At 45.0% G+C, this 17,817-nt stretch overlaps 4 protein-coding genes across 4 annotated transcripts; 3 read left to right on the forward strand and 1 right to left on the reverse strand.

Annotated features, from left to right (window-relative positions):
• Positions 1 to 233: 233 nt before the first annotated feature.
• Positions 234 to 3,515, forward strand: LOC124175316 (protein yellow-like). Its single transcript, XM_046555424.1, has 6 exons — positions 234 to 628; positions 887 to 1,154; positions 1,250 to 1,385; positions 1,605 to 1,795; positions 1,879 to 2,025; positions 2,338 to 3,515. Exons 1-6 carry the CDS (start codon positions 456 to 458, stop codon positions 2,548 to 2,550), a joined length of 1,128 nt encoding a protein of 375 aa, XP_046411380.1. The 5' UTR covers positions 234 to 455; the 3' UTR covers positions 2,551 to 3,515.
• A 272-nt stretch (positions 3,516 to 3,787) lies between these two features.
• Positions 3,788 to 5,705, reverse strand: LOC124175315 (major royal jelly protein 1-like). Its single transcript, XM_046555422.1, has 3 exons — positions 5,587 to 5,705; positions 4,585 to 5,515; positions 3,788 to 4,048 (listed from the first exon to the last, which is right to left on the reverse strand). The coding sequence occupies exons 1-3, from the start codon at positions 5,620 to 5,622 to the stop codon at positions 3,822 to 3,824; spliced, it is 1,194 nt and encodes a 397-aa protein (XP_046411378.1). The 5' UTR covers positions 5,623 to 5,705; the 3' UTR covers positions 3,788 to 3,821.
• A 1,330-nt stretch (positions 5,706 to 7,035) lies between these two features.
• On the forward strand, positions 7,036 to 8,721 carry LOC124175317 (major royal jelly protein 1). Its single transcript, XM_046555425.1, has 3 exons — positions 7,036 to 7,415; positions 7,490 to 7,745; positions 7,849 to 8,721. The coding sequence occupies exons 1-3, from the start codon at positions 7,189 to 7,191 to the stop codon at positions 8,482 to 8,484; spliced, it is 1,119 nt and encodes a 372-aa protein (XP_046411381.1). The 5' UTR covers positions 7,036 to 7,188; the 3' UTR covers positions 8,485 to 8,721.
• Positions 8,722 to 12,072: 3,351 nt separating this feature from the next.
• Positions 12,073 to 17,098, forward strand: LOC124175314 (protein yellow-like). Its single transcript, XM_046555421.1, has 7 exons — positions 12,073 to 12,360; positions 13,997 to 14,273; positions 14,350 to 14,574; positions 14,821 to 14,923; positions 15,065 to 15,153; positions 15,442 to 15,734; positions 16,174 to 17,098. The coding sequence occupies exons 1-7, from the start codon at positions 12,356 to 12,358 to the stop codon at positions 16,433 to 16,435; spliced, it is 1,254 nt and encodes a 417-aa protein (XP_046411377.1). The 5' UTR covers positions 12,073 to 12,355; the 3' UTR covers positions 16,436 to 17,098.
• Positions 17,099 to 17,817: the final 719 nt, after the last annotated feature.

Raw genomic sequence — 17,817 nt, forward strand, 5'->3', positions numbered from 1 at the left:
TTCTTTTATTGCGTTTTACCGCTCGAGAAACCTGATCAATTAATTTAATCGTTACACGACGTGCATGCGTAAACTATACACGTCGGAATCCGCTTAAACAGCTGTTGAATTATTGATACTCGAGATTAAAATACATGTCTAAAAAATTTCACCTGTAAAGAATAAAATCTGATACTCACAGGCGGCAAGTTATTTGTAATGCAATTATAACGATATTACAGGCAAACCGATTGCAAAATAGAATTCAAGCGGTCGGTGACTCGGTGAATAGAATATATGAACATGGATTCTCGTCTTATCCGGGTGTACTTATTCGATACATGAATATTTAGTACAACCGCAGCACAATTTATGACAGACAACACCGCGCTGATATCAGCAAATAATAACCAGGCACGATGGAAGAGAGTCGGTTGGCTCATTAATCTAGTCTTCCTCCAACGTTACCGCCGAAAATGCCAATTCTAAGTAATTTAATCTTGACAACGATTCTTCTTCCAATCTTCGATCCATGCTCTGTGATCCTAGAAGCCTTGGCCTGGAATTTTTCAACCGTCGGACTTCCTCACAACGTTCCGATATGGAGGTTCACCGTATGGAGGAACAAGGCTTACTTCGCGGTACCCAGGTTCAGAATTAGTTATACATTTTCTACGAGTCATTGTGTAAGAAGAAAACCGTATCTTACGATTACCATCAATTGCGGCGAGGCGTCGAATGAATTCGCTGACAAAAGTGCCGCGATCTGCTTGTCATATCAATGAATGTGTTGTAAAGAATCATCGAACTATCGGAATCCTATTTAAGTACTCACGTTTCCGAATGCTTGATCCGTTCGCCTGACGAAAAAAAACGCAACTCAATGTGTTAATCGTTATACAAACAGGTGGGACAAAGCGACCAAGGTGCAATTCACGCTGCTCGAAGCTACCTGGCCGGAGTTTGGAAATCCATTGCAACTAGCAGCGGTGACTGCTGACTTGCTTCCGTTTCCGGATTCGAAATCCCAACAGGAAGGCGATTGCCAGGATCTACAGTCTGTAACCGGATTAGACTCTGACGTCAGAGGAAGGCTTTGGATCCTAGATGCACCCACACGCAGCCATCGGTGTTCCGCGAAGATTGTCGTTTTTGATTTACGAAGAAACGAAAAGGTGCGAAAATGATAATCATATTCGCCAGCTAGTATCGGGCAATTTTTTACGACGATCGTATCTTGTGCACTGATTTGAGACGCTTCTGGATTCAGGTAACCGAAACAAAACTGCAGAACATTCCGTCTCGGGATTTGAAGTGCCTCGTTGTGGACCCAGTCGTTGGTCAACGCGGGTTTCAAGCCTACGTCAGTGACCCCGGAGACCAAAGCATAATCGTTTACAGTCTCGGTGAGCATTTGTTACGAACTATTAAATCTATACGTGGTCTTGCAGGAAGTGGAAAGTGGCTTTTCGATATTGGATCAATTGTCACCCGCAATTACAGAACATCTTTTCAAGTCTTTCCAAGGCTGCAAGAAGCTCTCAAAATCTGTTTTATCTCGAGTCCGACAGAACGTTGTATTCACTACACGGAAAATCTTTGGTTTTTTGCATGCGCCTGCTCAGCCGAGAGGACCTGGTGGAGATTGAAACTGTCGAGTCAATCTGACATCCCTAAAATATTCAGCACTGACTTGGCGATTTCCCGAAAGAGTCCCACAATGTATTTGACCGGATATGGGTCAGACGATTTGTTCAGCATGGACCTGGACAGCATTCGCAACGGAGGAGTGCCCCCATCTGTTCTGATGAAAAACGTGAGTGCCCTCGCAGAAGCATCGTAATCGTGTGAATAATGATTTCCGGTGGTGAAAAACACAAAAGTAAAACTGGTTTGCAGGAATCGCTGAGCGGAATTTCCGTCAAGTGGATCGGATCGAAGATGGGTCCGTCGTCCGGACTGATCTGCGACCTTCGAGGTGGTCTGCACTACTTCCTGATGACGGAAATCGCAAGCGTGAGATGGGATTCTAGGCAAAAGTTAGAGGCAAGTTTGTCCGCGTTAATTAAGTGTCGTTTCGAAAGTGTGTCGTATGATTGAACGCGTTTTAAAGCCGTCATCATCAGCTGCATGCTGTGTAATTACACACATCGTCCATCAATCGGTTCACTTTACTTGCTAATGGAATAATAACTAATCGCATAATATTGATAATCACACCTTTGAGTGATTCGGAAGTCGTTAGTTTTGATCGCCATAGCTGATACTCGATTGATGGTCGATTACCTGGATGACTGCGGGTCTCGCAGGGCTTTAACGGCTTTATCTTTTCCTTCTCTTTACCGGATCTGCGATCAGGCGGAGGGACACAGGATCCAGCTTCAGTCTGAAACCATCCCGAGCATAACCGACTACGCCCTGGATTCCCAGAAGAACGTCTGGGCTGTTGTCAACGAAAGACATCCCCTGCGAGAACCGAGGGACTCGAAGGATTCCGTAGGCTGGAAAAATCGCAAATCGATTAAAAAACGTACGATAAAAGTTTACAAATACAAACCGTTCGTTTTGTAAGCTTCAGTAAAGTTTACGGCTATTATATTTGCCCGCACGGTAACCTGAGACATAATTTATTCGTCCGAAGTCCACCGATTTCGCTGCTTAGTATCAAATCTTTTTTTGGCGAACTGTTAATGTCAAATTTGACAGCATGTCAATTATTCTTGAACGCATTCTTTTATGAAAGGCCCGCAGTCAAGGCAAACTTCGTTTGTCCGTAGGCTTATTTGGCCTGCAACGGCAATCGCGTGATCGATATTAAAATATTGGTTTGTATTTACGCAGTGCAACGTTTGCTCCGTATTATGTATCGCTTGCCACGATCGCTGTGCGATACGTGGATCATGTATGTATATTACACCCATACGATTATTACTCAATTCGAAACACTGCGCTACCTGTGTGATGTTGATACAAACGAGATCAGATTCTGTACGTCTGTATATTATCTCTACGTATACATATAAGTTATATATTATTACCGACCGTGAGACCGGTACTCAATTAGGTGAAAGTTATACCATGCGACTATGAGTACAGAATTTTACGCTCATCAATTATAATGACACGCGTACGGATGGTTATTGGGGTGGAACTCATAATTATACATACAACAGACTCGGGGTAGTATTGACAAAATTAAACAAAAGAAGAATATTTCGGAGATAAAATTCAAAAAATATGGAATGAAAATAATGGGGAACAAAGTGTCGCTCAAATTAGTGCATTAATTTTTTTATTATTGCTATCATAATCAACAACTGTAAAATTGTTGACGTCGAATAAACTGGCCCTAATAGTTCACCCAATGGACGACAAAGAACCAATCTATTCATCTTGCCTGGACTCGCGGACTTTGATAAACTGTTTCATTAATAATCGGATTATTCTTTCCTCGGTATGACAAGTTTCGGCACTGGTCTACTTGCGTCTTGTATCCGTCACTCAACGTCGTGTTAAGAAATTGCAATTTAACTACAGACACGTATGTATTAAAAGATTTTGAATTTAATCGATAACGAAATTGGCCGAAGCATGAAATTTGACTAGAATATCACGTTGAACATGTCAAGCTAAACTTTACTATTTCTATACGCATATATTACGAAACGGAAAGATAGCGACGGTAAATCGGTAGAAGGGAGGGCGAGAAAGCAAAACTAGAAAAAATACAGTTATACGTAACAGAAGTTTTTAGATCATTTCAGCGGGCCGAATCGTTCGATCCGATCTTGAATGATTCGTTTCGTTATTTTGTCCGGGATGTGTCCGCGGTTTTGTGAAATTTAGTCATCGCACGACTTAACCAGGGGATGAATGACCACGGATGCACCGGCGCAGCCTATCGTGTTTTGAATGAAGTCCTGGAAGTTGCTCTCGATGACCCACATCAGCCTCTTGTATCCGGGAACGACGCCGGTGGCAAGGCGACATTCGCCGCCCTTTTGTACCAGGAGGAAATTGTCGCTCTTGAAGCAGGTGTCCGTGTTCCACATGTAGATATCCGACTCGCCTGTAAATAAGACCAATTTAAATTCCTCGATCTCTAAGTTGCGCAAAATCTTATATAGGACAATATAAAGCGATACGTTTATTTTTACCAGCTAGACTAGGCACGTAACGAGTGCGTGCATGGCAACAGTCGTTGATAACCAATTCGTATGTAAGAGTATTTGCCGAATGATTGCGAGCGTTGCTCGATCGAAAATTGCCTAGCAGTTTTGTTCATTTGACCCCGAATCGTTTGTTCGAGAAATCGGTTACGATCCAAAATTGTAGTAATTTCATTTCATCGACGTTCTCCGCTAACGATGTACAGACCAAGCCCAAAATTGGAACCGATAACCATGGCCGGACGCGATTTTGACTCGTAGAAAATAGTAATTGAGTTGATTTTCATCGGTCTAAGTTGAAATCGACATTTTTCATGCCATTAAACCCGCAGTTATTAAACAACGAATCAGAATGATCTGTTATCAATCGAATGTTCGCTTGGCGACTGATCCGATTGCGAGTTGGTTTATATCCTTGAAGAAATACCGAACTCACCCTTGTTCCTGAAGAAGAGCGCCGCGCCTCCGTCGGTACCAAGAAGAACAATCTTCGCGTTCTTGACGCCGACGTCAACCACGGCACCGTTGGTGGATCCCTTGCGAAGATGAACAGTCTTGATGCTGAACATTCTACTGGAGCTCAGGTAAGTGAAGTAGAGAACAGTGGCGCCGCAGGACTTTCTTGCAAGGGCGAGGTAGAGCACATCGCGTCTCGCGCATCCGAGGGTGACAGCCTTGGGTAAAACGACGCGGAATCCGCGGTTCGCGAGGACGTCGAAGACGATGATGGCGCGAGTGGCGGCGTCGGATATGTAGAGGAAAATGCGCCCGTCCTCGGCGAGGTCGACGGCGAGGTACTGCAGCCTGGAGGCCGCGGAGACGAGGGTGCTGAGGTCGACTACCTTGACGACCTTTCCGGTCTTGACGTTGATGCCGAGGACCTTCGGCGCGCACCTTCGCACCGGCTGGGACTCGAGGGTGTAGACGATTCCGGCGTCCAGAACCCAGAGGATGTCCTGGGCGTCCAGGAAGACGTCGACGGCGCTCTGGATCGCACCGCAGTTGCCCTCCTCCTGCATCGACCAGCACGGGAATGGCGTGATCGTAGCTGCGCAGCCCTTGTTCTTCAGCGAGACGACGCCGAGGGTGAACGGAACGCCGACCTTGAACCGTGGCTGAGCGACGAAGACCTCGTCCTTGTATATCTGAATCCGGGTGGCGATGATGTTCTTTGGCACGTAGCGGCCGTTCGTCTCGTAGATGGTCCTCGTGCTGGCGCAGGGCCAGGCCAGGTTCTGACCCGACAGGCTGTAGGTCAGGTCAGGGAGCAGCTGCTTGTCGCAGGACATCGAGGCGGAGGCGCAGCCGACGGAGATGACGAACGCGCAGAGCGCGCCCAGGAGGAATCGGTTCATCCTGTATTGGATCTGCCGAGGGGAACGAAGCGAGTCAGATTAAACGGCCCCGAGGAGAAAATCGATGGGCCGGAGTTACTTACCGAATAATATGTGGAGCTGAAACGACCGAAGTACATGTGAAATTCCTTCGTCGGGGTTATATATAGTCGATGCTTGGACACCGTTTGATTTGTTTACTGTTTTTCTTATTATACGATTTTCAGCGAGGCTGTTTTTATTGTTTTGGGTGTTGAAACCCGGCCTTGCGACAAGGAATTACGAACTTTGCACGACGCGGTTGCCTCGATTTTACGACAGTGATAATTATTTTCATTCAGTCTTTCGTTGCGTTATTTTCTCGCGCTGCAACGTCAGACTCTGGCGGAAGTATTCGTGCCATTCTCATCCGTGTTTGTAAAAACTACAAAATTCGTTGACAAATAAGATCGCAAAACAGGAAGAGATCCAGGAAGGGAATCGCTCTTCTTCTTTGTTTCGTCGGCTCTCCACCGATTGCGAAACTTTCCGATAATCCCGACTCATCGTCTCGTATCGATTATCAATCAATTTCCCAAGCTTGTCACTCGAATGAAAGAATCGAAAATTTTCCGCGCTTCACCCTCAAAATCCTATTTCTCTTCAGGCCATGATCACATTTCGAAAAGCTGCACGGAAAGAAAAATATTGCAGATTTTACATCTCCTGCGGTGAATATACGAACGGTACTTTTTTTAGAGTTAAATATACAGCAACCCATATATTCAGCACGACAGATGTAAGATCTGCGTAACATTTTTTTCATGTGTGCACCACGTTGGATTTCACCACAAGATGTATAAAATATTAATTGTCGTAGCCTTCCTACTTATGTTTTGTGGCTTTTTCATCGAAGATGAAAAGAAATACAATCTGTCCCATCAGGTTCGAAAATTAAATCAGTAGCGAAAGTCGCAGTATCAAATTACCGCTAGATACAATCGTAACACGACTTTCGATGTTTGACGATTAAAGATGTAAGAGAAAGTTCGGTAAAACGATACGGTTTAAAGAAATCGGAGATACTCTCCGTAGATTGTGCTAAAGTTGAGATCGATTGTTCGCAGAAAATATGCTTCTCCAATACGTGAATTGTATTGTAAATCCATTTCCTAAAAAAAGGTTTTCAAGCTCAACAGAATAATTTTTTCCACTGCGGGGCAGAAAAATTTTGACAATGCGAGTCCAGCTCGAATTTGAGCTTGCTCTATTTCCTGCGTCGAGCATTCGTGTCTACTTTTTTTTTCTTCTTTTTCGTTTTCCTTTGAGTACGTACAATATATATTTTACAAAACGATCATTTTCTACTTGGCCGACGGTAAAAAAAATCGCGAATAACAACGGAATCGGGATGCTCGCGGTGAGTGCCGAATACAGTGAGCAGCGTCGACGCGTGCAGAATGTTTTCTGTTTGTAATAATTATTTAAAAAATATTTCGCAAGAGTACGGCATCGGTGGCAGAATGTGTTTGTGTATATATATGTGGCGTAACCTTTCGGCGCTCAGTCTGTCTCTCAGTCTCGCGGCAAACTCTCATCGGTAATAAATATATATATATATACATACGCGTATATATATATGTATATATATCTGTAAGAAAGGGATCGGAAAAAAGTAACAGAAATTACAAAAAATTTTGAGAAAAAAGAAGAACGCCGAGTCCAAAATGCTGCGATTATTAGCGGTGGCGTTCGCCCTCGCCGCCGTAACAACGGCCTACGATTGCAACCGCGGGGTGGAAGTGAAGAGCGTCCAGTGGACCGGCGGCTCCTTCGAATGGCCTTGTTCGACGACCAAGAGCATCTTCAAGAACAGCGGCCGCTACAACACAAAGCACGTGATCGCGACCCGAGCCCAAATCTACAGGGACGAAGCCTTCCTGGTACTGCCAAGGTAACGAAGCGAAATCGAATTAACCGTAAGGTCATGTATCCGGGTCATCTCTCATCTCCTCGCGCTTCTCTCAGGTACAAGTCCGGCGTTCCGGTGACCGTGGCCAAGGTCTCACTGAGGAGCAAAGGCTGCTCCGCAACCCTCACCGCCTTCCCGTGCTGGTCGATGCAGGAAGAGGGAACCTGCAGCGCCTTCCAGAACGCGGTGGACCTCTTCCTCGACCCCCAGGACATCCTATGGGTCCTCGACACAGGCGTGGTTATGACCCTCGAGGAGCCGGTGTACAGATGCCCGCCCAAGGTCGTGGCCATTAACGTGAAAACCGGCAAGGTGAGGAAGTTGGGAGGAAAAAATAAAGAAGGCGAACCTTTCCCCGACGTCATCCTCTTCGCGTTCTTGAAGTTATCCCTCCGTGTCTTTTTTCCCTTCGCAGATCGTCAAGACCATAGACCTCAGCGGCCTTGCCTGCTCCTCTTCTCGTCTGCAATACCTCGTCGTCGATTACTCATCCGACGGACGGATAACCCTCTACGTTTCGGACGCGGCGATGCGGGCCATCCTCGTTTACGACGTGACGGCTGGCAGAGGCTACCGCGTCGTGCTTCCTGCGGCCGTTACGTCGGGGGCGGCGCGTCGCGACGTCTTGTACCTGGCGCTCGTCCGTCGGTCCGACGGTAGCAGCTGCCTCGTGTTCACCTACCTGAGCAGCTCGAGGATGTTCACGATAAGGACGGAGTACCTGCGGAAGGGATCGGCGTCCGGAAAGGTCCACGACCTCGGACCGAAGCCCGCGACCCTCGTGATCCTCGGTACCGACGGCGGCGCGGCCATCTTCTTCAGGTACGAAGGCCGCTCCGAGGTCTACAGATGGGACACAGCGCACTGCTTCAAGCAGGAGAACTTCCAGCTTGTTTACCAGGGCTCGAGCTGCCTTCTCGCCACCCAGGTGGTCGTCGACTACAAACGCGGCCGCATGCGCGTCCTTGAGTCAAACTTCCCCGACTTCATCCAGGGCACCGTTGGCTGCGGCGCCAATCAAGCTCTCACCATAATGCAAGCCTGCAGTTGAGCCGATGTAGCGCTCCTGGAATTGTCTTGACTTCGCTCGTCCTGATCCTGCCCTCCCTCCACCACCCGAAGTACGCACAGCTCGTCGAAGGCCCCGAAAAGTTGGACAATTTTTTGCAATTTTGCGATAGGTCGAAGAAGCCGCTTTGTACGAATTCTTGTTCGCCGAATAATTATTTCAAGTCGCGATCAGAATTCCAGCGAGTCTTGTACATACAATAAATATACATATGAATACAAGAATACGGATATATTTTGTTTTTCTCCCTAACGAAATTCAATCTGCGTCACACCCTTGACCCATTCAACTTGTCGTCAAGATTCAATTCCCAATCTCTATGATGGGGGTTAATTTGTAATTTTACGTCCGATATATATTGCGCGAGTATGTATAATTGGAGTAAATAATTGATGCCGAATATTTTACACGCTTATTTTCCGGTGTACATTGTTTCTTGAAAATATTCGGTGAAAAAAAAAATTACTGAGTAAAAGTCCGAACTTTCCTGACGCTTTTGGCTGACTGCGCAATTTCATTATTTTATTTTTTATCATTACGACGATGCGAAGTAAAGGAAAAAGATGTTACGTATAAAGTTTTGTTGAAACCGAGATTCTCGGGTCAGAGATAAGTTAAAATGGACTTTCTACGTGCATAGAAAAATAAATATAACGGAAAAATAATTAGAGTAATGACGCAATCTGTTTTCACTCTGAACGCCTTATTTAACATGCGTATACAAGATTCACCCTTGCGATTATTCTTTGGCCGCAAATTCAGTGAACCATACGTCGAACACACGCTACTGTCCACTTGTTAGTTTTGCTGACAAGGAATGAAAGAGAGAGTTTCGACGCATTGTGCGGCATATTGTTTTCAAACTCGAACACTTTGCAAGCATATGTATGTAACACGAGTCGGAGAAAATTCCGGAAAAACGGAATTCGCTGTACAACGTATGAGAGGTGAATAATAATTTATTGTTATTAAAATTTGCTACGTAACGTGATTATGATGTCGACACTGTATTAAATATCACATGACTTCTACATGAATTTATGATAACTGGCCGTAGTAACATGTTATTACTTCATAAATTTTATGGCAAATTAATTATATGTTGTAGAAAAGCATTTCCAAGATACAATCTCGAGTTCGGAACCGCAGCAAATGGCGCCTGCAACGTGATATAGACAGCGGGACTTGTTTCTGAAACCCTCGCGAGTAACTCGTTCATTTTACTCGCACTAACGCCTCAGGCGATACGAATACATACAAATGCGTGGTCAACGAGGCTTACGATAAAAAGTGTGCACGTATCCTTGCACCATATTAACCAGCAAACTGCTCCGGCTCAGCCACTATATGTTGTTATTTATCATTACGGGCCAAGCATGGATATAATACTAATTAGTAGACAGCTACAATCTCATCAGACCAACCCTCGGACGTGATCATTAAGAGCAAGTTGCAATCGATTCGTTCGTTTACATGTTTTGCTTCGAGAAGAATAAAAAAATAACTTAGCAAAAAGCAGAAGTTTTCTCCAAACGTTGTAAACTGCACTCGCATAAAATAAAAACCTCAACTTCGGGTGTAAATTCGAACCCTGATCTTTTTTTATGGGAATTTAACATTATATATTACACTCGAGTTGAGGTTTCTTCTCCGTGAGGGCGACAGAATGATTCAAGTATCTGATAACATTCCGTGGAAAAAGGATTGAAAAATTTGTTTCACCGTTTAACCATTACGGGAACTGGATCAGAGTAACATTGTAGACACCAATCAAGATCCTGAGGACTGTTATTAACTGGAATCAAGGTACTTGTAGGAGGTGTGGTTGTCGATAAAATGTAGGTACAGTAATCTGGGATCAGTTTTAGTTGCAAATACGATTACATTTTAATAAATAAGATTAATTTTTTCGTTGAGTGAAAATGTTCAGTGCGTGGTCAACAACATTGCATGCGAATGCCGAAGCGCTAAGCTGGAAAATCGCGTTAAATACGGTCATCAACTTTCTCCGGTGAAAAATACCCCGCCCTCCGAATTCCGATCGCGACTTCGGCTGGCCGCAAGTCATGGCCTTGAAATTTGTGGGTGGTACCAATCGGCGGAGATCAGTTTGGTTCCGTTTTCACAAGAACGGCGAAAAAACTTGGCACCAACTTTCAACGCGGCCGATGCCAAGGGCATCGCCGCTTCAATTATCGGTCTGCACAACGAAACGATCGCCGCATGCACGTATATCCGCCATTGATCGAAACCACTGTCCCTGCCGGAAGGCTTGGCTGTATGTACGAGTCTAGAATGCCCGCGGATCCGAATTGTCTAAGAGCTAGAAGTGGGGACCAGGAATGCCTTATTGCGTTGAAAAAGAAAAGCAAACGCGGAAATTAATTGGTGTTTAGTCGGCATCGGAGAGACAGAGAATTCAAAGTCAACCGCAGCTTGACTGACACCAAATCTTGACGGTTGTGTATCTTTATCGAAATGCCACGGACGTTTATTTAGGTGCAATATATCTTCGTTCTCGCCTCGTTCTATTTTGCAGTCGCACGCCTTTCGTTACTTGTCGAAAACGCGATTGCGAAATTTTTAAAATATCACGCCGACCTGATAAAGGCGTATGAATTCGTAGCACAGGACGCGGCGAGTCCGTTGGAATTCATGCGATAACTTCCCGAGCGAGTGGAAGGCGCAGCTTTTGAACGTCGGATTAAACGTAACAACTCGCGTGGTTGTAAAAAATAATTACACGTATTACGCACAATGTAACAGCGGCCAGCGAGAAATTGGACCTATTTCCCATTTTGTTTCTTCCGAGCGTCGTAACAACGAGAATGCTACAGCCACGTACTCGTCGAGCCCCGCCTTTCATTCTTTCGCGTGACCTTTACCTCAATTGTATCGCAACACAACGAGCCGGTCTCGCTTAGGCATGCCCGCGATTCCTCAGACACGATGACCCAACAGTGATTAGCCGACGAGTGTTTCTGTAGGGTCATTGCATAAAGCGATCATCAGAGGCACGGACAACAGGGAAATTTCATTGGTATGGGAGTATCGTATCTCGCCTGGGTCGTTCTCTCTGACAATAGCAAGGCCGTTGATCAGAGTTCCGCAAACAACGTCCAGGATGTGTGGTTCATAAATCTACGAGCGAAAGTACAGACCGCCTGAATCTAAGATCACGGACTAGCCTTAGACATGCGGCACGAATGGTTTTCACAGGAATACTCACCGTCCCGCGATTCTGGAAGCTCGCAAACTCGCAATTGGTGCCTCAGGTTGAATGCCAAACGCTTGTCGAGGTTCGCATGCGGGACCATTTTAAAGTGTCGAATCGAAGCCTCACTTTTGGGCACGTAAAAATGTTGAAACAAGCAAGGAGAACGCAAAATCGAAAAAGGAGGCGTACTTGTTCCTGCACCTCGGAACGCGACACACCCAGCCCTCGCATAATAGCCGATTGGTGGGAGTGGAGCACGGAGTGTGAGCGCTGTTACTGTGTGGTTTCGATGTGTGTATCTATCGAAAGGTAGAGGTGTAACACCACCGTAACGCGATTACGCAGTAGCCCTCACCTCGCGAGCAAATGTGTCTCCGTCTCGGGAGACGGGGGAGATTTGCATCGAGGTAAGTACGGTATACCTGGATATCGGACCAGGTCTTGGTTCTTACTGGCCCATTCGCCCCCACGAAGCCGTTCTATCACTTGACGGCGGTACTTGTTCCACACTGCGGAAGAATCGGCGCGTCTAGTTGATCGAGTCCTGGCCACCGATCCGTAGTGCCTAAAGTCGACGGTGTCCCAAGTTCCTCAGATCCTTTGAAGAAGCCGTCAGCCTGTTCCGTCTAGCCGAATATGAGGTAAGTCGTTGTGCCGCTGGTCGATGGACGTGAGAATATTCCAACGAAAAATTGTGGCTAAGGGTGAACGTGTCTGCAAATGTTGGTCGATGAATCGAAGTGCGTGGTTCTTGTGCACGGCAATTGTCGCTGGTTTTATACTGTTCAGACTGAATCCGTATTCAGTCAAGCGATACCAGCCAGCAAATGGGATAGTTTTTTTTTCCTTCCTGTACGTCTTTCTGTCTGCTCAGTTTGCATTCACTTCTCGAATGCAGATATGCAACGAGCATAAATTGCAAATAAACGAGAAAAACGGATTTGAGAACAACGATCGTAGATAAAGTTTGGGGACGATTTGCCGATGCGTTGATACGCCTGATTGATCGCTGGCAAAATTCTCACGCTGATTTGCGTAACATTGTCGGTATCGTTGGTTAGCCTGGTATGGCAAGGTATCGTTAAGGAGCTGGAGCATGATCCGTGATTGCCAGTGGCTAGGGAATATGTGTAAGAAAAAAGAGTAACTCTTGATCTTTCATTTTTCAACCCACCACCTCATTTGTCGCCAAGAATCACACTACACAATCACTGCGATGATCGCACCGATAGATAAGCGGCGGTATTGTTCTTTGAATAACGCCATTGTTAGTATTTGGCACAAACGGTAGCTGTTTAACGTTCTGCAGGATATTTACAAACGGCACAATTATACCTGATGCCATTGTGATTCTAGACAATGATAAATATAAACCATGCGTAGCTGTTGCATGCCTGTGAAATTTTATCCTGTAGGACGAATGAGTTAGATCCAATAGACTAGGTTAATGCACATCATTGAATAAAGGTTATCATATCAAACTGGATAATATAACATGTCTTGGGCACGGTAAACTATTAAGCACCAGTTTGCGATTACAGCGATGCTTTAAAAGCAAATAAATGTTACTCATGCGAAACGAAGTACACACGGATGGTTTGATTTACGCATGGAACTGAAACAAGTTTGAACACAGCTTGAAAATATAATAATATGTCGACGTGGATTGGCAACAAGAAACTATCGATTGACAGTTTCCGGTTACGGTAATTGTGTCAAGCTGTCCTCTTGTGCGTAAGGAAATTTGTATTTACGACCGATCGTGAGTAAACTCGTTTACTCGAAGTTACGCCGTCTTGGCCTCCGCAGAATACTGACACAGGTATTCAAGCCTTCGTACGGTTCACTACGGAAACTGTAACGGCAACGACAAGGGCCACTCTAAAGAGCTGGTGGACTGGTTTAACGAGCGTAAATCCCTTTCTCTCCTTGTGCAAGTAAATTGGACGTTCGAGGAATTTTGCAGGAACCTACATACCTCGAGCCGTTGCCGCAACGCCGCGAAACCGCGATACAACCCTTCGAGGCTAACGTGAGGTTTCTTGCCATATTGATTTCGATTTCCGAAATTCATCATTTCACAGATCGTGCTGCAGGAGATTGCGAGGCTACTTCAAAGAACAGTTCTAAACAATTTATATTCATCATAGTCAGCGCTTTCTTGAGGAAAGATGGATTCAAACGTAAAGCCGTAAAAATTTCATCGTCTTGATCTTGACATCGACTATACGGAGTATTTTCAAAAACCTAACGTCTCCTTACCACTGAAACGAGCAGGATGCTTCCGGCCATCGCCTTCTTCGGCGTCCTGGTGTCGCTGAGCTCGGCGGCTGATCAACTGGAAGTGATAGCGCAGTGGCCTCTTATGGACTTCGCGCTGCCGTACGACCGAGGTTTCCTGGATAACTTCCGTCCCGAGAACGTGGTGCCAACGGGGATCGAGATCGCCTGGCACCGCATATTCATCGCCACCCCGAGACTACGAGCAGGAATTCCGGCGACCCTGAGTTTCATCCCACGGGACATCCCACCAGGCAGCAGTCCTCAGCTCCAGGTAGGGCAAGCGTTGCCCGATAAAGCAGGGAAAATTTGACAAGTCCTCAACTTTGTTTTTTTTTTTCGATATCCAGGCTTATCCTTCCTGGGACTGGCACACCGCTGGACGCGGCGATGTCAACTGCTCCGGGTTGACCTCGGTCTACAGGATTCGAGCTGACAAGTGCAACAGGCTTTGGGTCGTCGACAGTGGGGTGATGACCTCCATCGATGACTTCACCTCCGTCTGTCCCCCGAAAATTGTGGTCTTTGATCTGCAGACCGATCAGGTTATTCGGACCTTCCAGTTTCCTCGTGAGGTAAGCCGACCGCTACTTTCTCTTTGAGTATATATTTGTTTGCACGGAATCGCACGTGCCCGCAAGTCGACAGCGCTGAAAGGATCGCTTACACTTGACCACGTACGGTTACTACGTTGTTTTTAAATTTATGCCGTAGTACGTAGAGAATCCTGCAACACGCGTGTAGGCAACAATCCGTCTACACCTACTTTCTAACCACTGGACAAGGGCGCGACCGATCTTACCGTCACCGTTTACTTTTAGGTACTGAGGCTAAATTCACTCCTTACTAATCTTGTGATAGACGACAACGCGGCAACGACTTGCGATGACGTCTTTGTCTACATGCCCGATACCACAGCCCCGGGTATGATGATTAATTAATCATAAAAAGCACATGAAAATTGCCGATCACCCTCTTGACAAACAATTTTTCAATAGATGATAATTAGAGTACGACGGAGAACTTGAGTGAGACTAATACCTACTCTGATTTCATCATCTCCAGGAATTGTCGTTTACGACGCAGCTACGGACAGGAGTTGGAGAGTGTCGCACGCCTCCATGTATCCGGATCCCGATCACACCATGTATCAGGTATAGAAAACGACTTCGAGTATAATTTATTGACAAATGCCCGTCAGTATTATTCGAGTCGAAAGTGCCTACTGTAATATAAAGAAACACTCTATTCAATCCGCTGATAAAAGCTACCACTTGCAACGTCGATTATCGAAACATCAAGCTGTTACTACGGTAGACTGTGATGGGTTTTCTTGCATTAAAATTAAGCCGCGCGCATGTGATTTTAGTACGAAGACCGGTTTTTCGTTCGAATAACAGCATTGCTTCCGTTCTTGCAATCACCGTGTCTTTCTCCCCCAGATCGGCGGGGATACATTCGAGCTCTTGGACGGAATCGTCGGTATGGCTTTCTCGCCGCGACAGGGAACCGTGTACTTCCAGCCATTGGCAACGGATCGTCTCTTCAGCGTGCCGACTTCCGCTCTGCAGGCTGGAGCTCCAGCATTCGGTGAACAACTACCGGTTACATTGGTTGGTAGGAAATCGAGTCAGGGTATGGGATTGGGTCTTGACCCTAGAGACGACACGATTCTCTTCTCACCGCTGACCGAAACCGCAATCGCCGCTTGGCAACCGCACTCGAATAAACAACGGTGAGTTATTAGTTCCACACGAAAACCATGACGGTATTTAACGATCGAGTGCTGCTTTTTTTTTGTTCCCTTTTAATTGAGAATATTAAATCTTTCATTGCTCGTTATAAGAAAACTTTTACAGTTGGATTGGTTAAGGTATATTATTTTCTTGTGGGTAAAAGTGCCAAATCACCCTTGATACGCCTTACTTCGGAGGGTGGTTTCACCCTATTAAAGTGTTTAATGGCAAATGAAAAAAAACACGTGTCGCGCAGTTTTTAGTCTACTGTAACATATTGCAAAAGAAATCAAATCGGAAAGATCGACCTCGGATGCCTTTCTTGTAAGACCAAACCATTTCCATTGCATTTCAGTTTTTTCTCTGAGATTCGTTGAATCTCAGATCCCGAAACCTAAGCGATTCAGGTTAATTCGACTTTGCTTCTACTTCTCACAGAATACTGGCGTACAGTCCTGAGCTGCTTCAGTTCGTTGCGGAAGTGAGATGGGTGGACCGTGACGGAGGTAACATTTGGGCGCTTTCATCGCGTTTCCAAAAGTTCTTCAAGAAGGAAGTTGACCCGCGAGATATCAACGTACGCATAATGAGAATCCGCAGCGAAGAGGAATCGCCGCTCGTTGCCTTTCCGGCCGGTGGATACAGGCAGATAAATCCCGTCTTTGGACACCACGTTTACAACAATACACTCGGCTTCTAAGTATAGGTATGGGACGCGATAAGCAGATATCATATCATTGAAGAACCGTTTTAACTCAAATAACCATGTTCGGGTAAAAATCGTATAACGTTGTTTAGCGACGTAAGCAAGTTTTTTTTCATCATGCTCGAGAAATCTCACGTAACGAGATTTAGTTACTGTAGAAATAATACTCGCACGGCGATAAATAATTATGCTTAGCCCGCAACAGGAATTGTATCGATATACCTTTGAAGAAACAAATAGTTTAAAAAAGAAGAAAACTTATGTTCATTTTCATTTCAAACTGTGCTTATTCGGAAGAAAATTATTTAACCCTACGTGTGAAGCGTTGCATGTTGTTTCGATCTGTTTGAAAATATCTCGGAATTATCGACTGTCTCAATGCATAGCACAGCTTTGCAATGTCTTGTATATAGTTCGCCACGAGAAAGAAACAGAGGGAAAAAAGAAACAATAAATTTCACGTGATGCAAGAGCTACGTAAATGAATTTTTTGCATCGCGGGCAAATTCCACGAACCGTAAATACGCACATATTATACCACTTCGTAGCTCAGAAACACGACCAAAACGAAACGCTGTGTCGTATTTTATACTCACAGTGTATTTTATACAATCAAATAAATTTGTTTACTCAGTGATGTAAACTCATCGCACGTTATCTGTTCCTTTCCTTTTTTTCTCCCATATCAATTTAGTTATGCCACAATTTGCGGTCACATTTTCCGCTCAATGACGCAATACGACTAGCGTCGGTGCATCGGTCCTTGCCGCAAAAAAGAAAAATAATAAATAAATAGAAAAAATAAAACTCAAAAGAAAGGAGCAACCATCGACTGTCACATTTATATGCAAATTTCAGACTTTGTGACTCGATGTAAATCTTTGAGAGTATAATAACGAATACCTTTTGTTAACCACGCGAGATTGCCTGCTTTAATTGCCTGAACGATAATGAAAAACATCTTTACGTCGAGGTTAGTAGATTTTCTCAGAGTGAAAAAAAAATGTAAGCGTTTAATAGGAAGGTAATTAGACCGCATTGCTTTTTCCGTACTTATAACGCAATATGTTGCAAGTTTTTTTTATAAACAATGGATGGATAACCAACGCCTTATTGTATGCAACTGAGCACGCGTATCGTAAAGGCGTGTGTCGGTTTTTACGTAGCGCTGCTTTGCATCAAATGAAAATGCCGAATAGCCGAATGATGAACAAAGACTCGAACAGCGTGCAATTGCCGCGAATGTCAACGCTTGGCCTAAATAAAACCGATACGTATCGCATCGATAAAAATTGCAAATTACACGCTTTTCTGTGCAATATACAATTCGCACAGGATTTACGGGCAAGTGGAGGCGAGTATACGCTATCATTTAT

Source organism: Neodiprion fabricii, chromosome 2 (genome assembly GCF_021155785.1).
Source record: "Neodiprion fabricii isolate iyNeoFabr1 chromosome 2, iyNeoFabr1.1, whole genome shotgun sequence".
NCBI classification, from domain to species: Eukaryota; Metazoa; Arthropoda; class Insecta; order Hymenoptera; family Diprionidae; genus Neodiprion; species Neodiprion fabricii.

Excerpts from the sequence above, each read along its gene's own strand:
- LOC124175316 (XM_046555424.1), top strand. The coding sequence starts at position 456 with ATGCCAATTCTAAGTAATTTAATCTTGACAACGATTCTTCTTCCAATC. Across the intron at positions 1,796-1,878 it reads CATCTGTTCTGATGAAAAAC|GAATCGCTGAGCGGAATTTC; the intron begins GTGAGTGCCCTC and ends ACTGGTTTGCAG. Across the intron at positions 2,026-2,337 it reads ATTCTAGGCAAAAGTTAGAG|GCGGAGGGACACAGGATCCA; the intron begins GCAAGTTTGTCC and ends ATCTGCGATCAG.
- LOC124175315 (XM_046555422.1), bottom strand. The coding sequence starts at position 5,622 with ATGTACTTCGGTCGTTTCAGCTCCACATATTATTCG. Across the intron at positions 5,516-5,586 it reads TCAGCTCCACATATTATTCG|ATCCAATACAGGATGAACCG; the intron begins GTAAGTAACTCC and ends TCCCCTCGGCAG. Across the intron at positions 4,049-4,584 it reads GCTCTTCTTCAGGAACAAGG|GCGAGTCGGATATCTACATG; the intron begins GTGAGTTCGGTA and ends TCTTATTTACAG.
- LOC124175317 (XM_046555425.1), top strand. The coding sequence starts at position 7,189 with ATGCTGCGATTATTAGCGGTGGCGTTCGCCCTCGCCGCCGTAACAACG. Across the intron at positions 7,416-7,489 it reads GCCTTCCTGGTACTGCCAAG|GTACAAGTCCGGCGTTCCGG; the intron begins GTAACGAAGCGA and ends CGCTTCTCTCAG. Across the intron at positions 7,746-7,848 it reads TTAACGTGAAAACCGGCAAG|ATCGTCAAGACCATAGACCT; the intron begins GTGAGGAAGTTG and ends TTCCCTTCGCAG.
- LOC124175314 (XM_046555421.1), top strand. Across the intron at positions 14,274-14,349 it reads GCAGCAGTCCTCAGCTCCAG|GCTTATCCTTCCTGGGACTG; the intron begins GTAGGGCAAGCG and ends TTCGATATCCAG. Across the intron at positions 14,575-14,820 it reads CCTTCCAGTTTCCTCGTGAG|GTACTGAGGCTAAATTCACT; the intron begins GTAAGCCGACCG and ends GTTTACTTTTAG.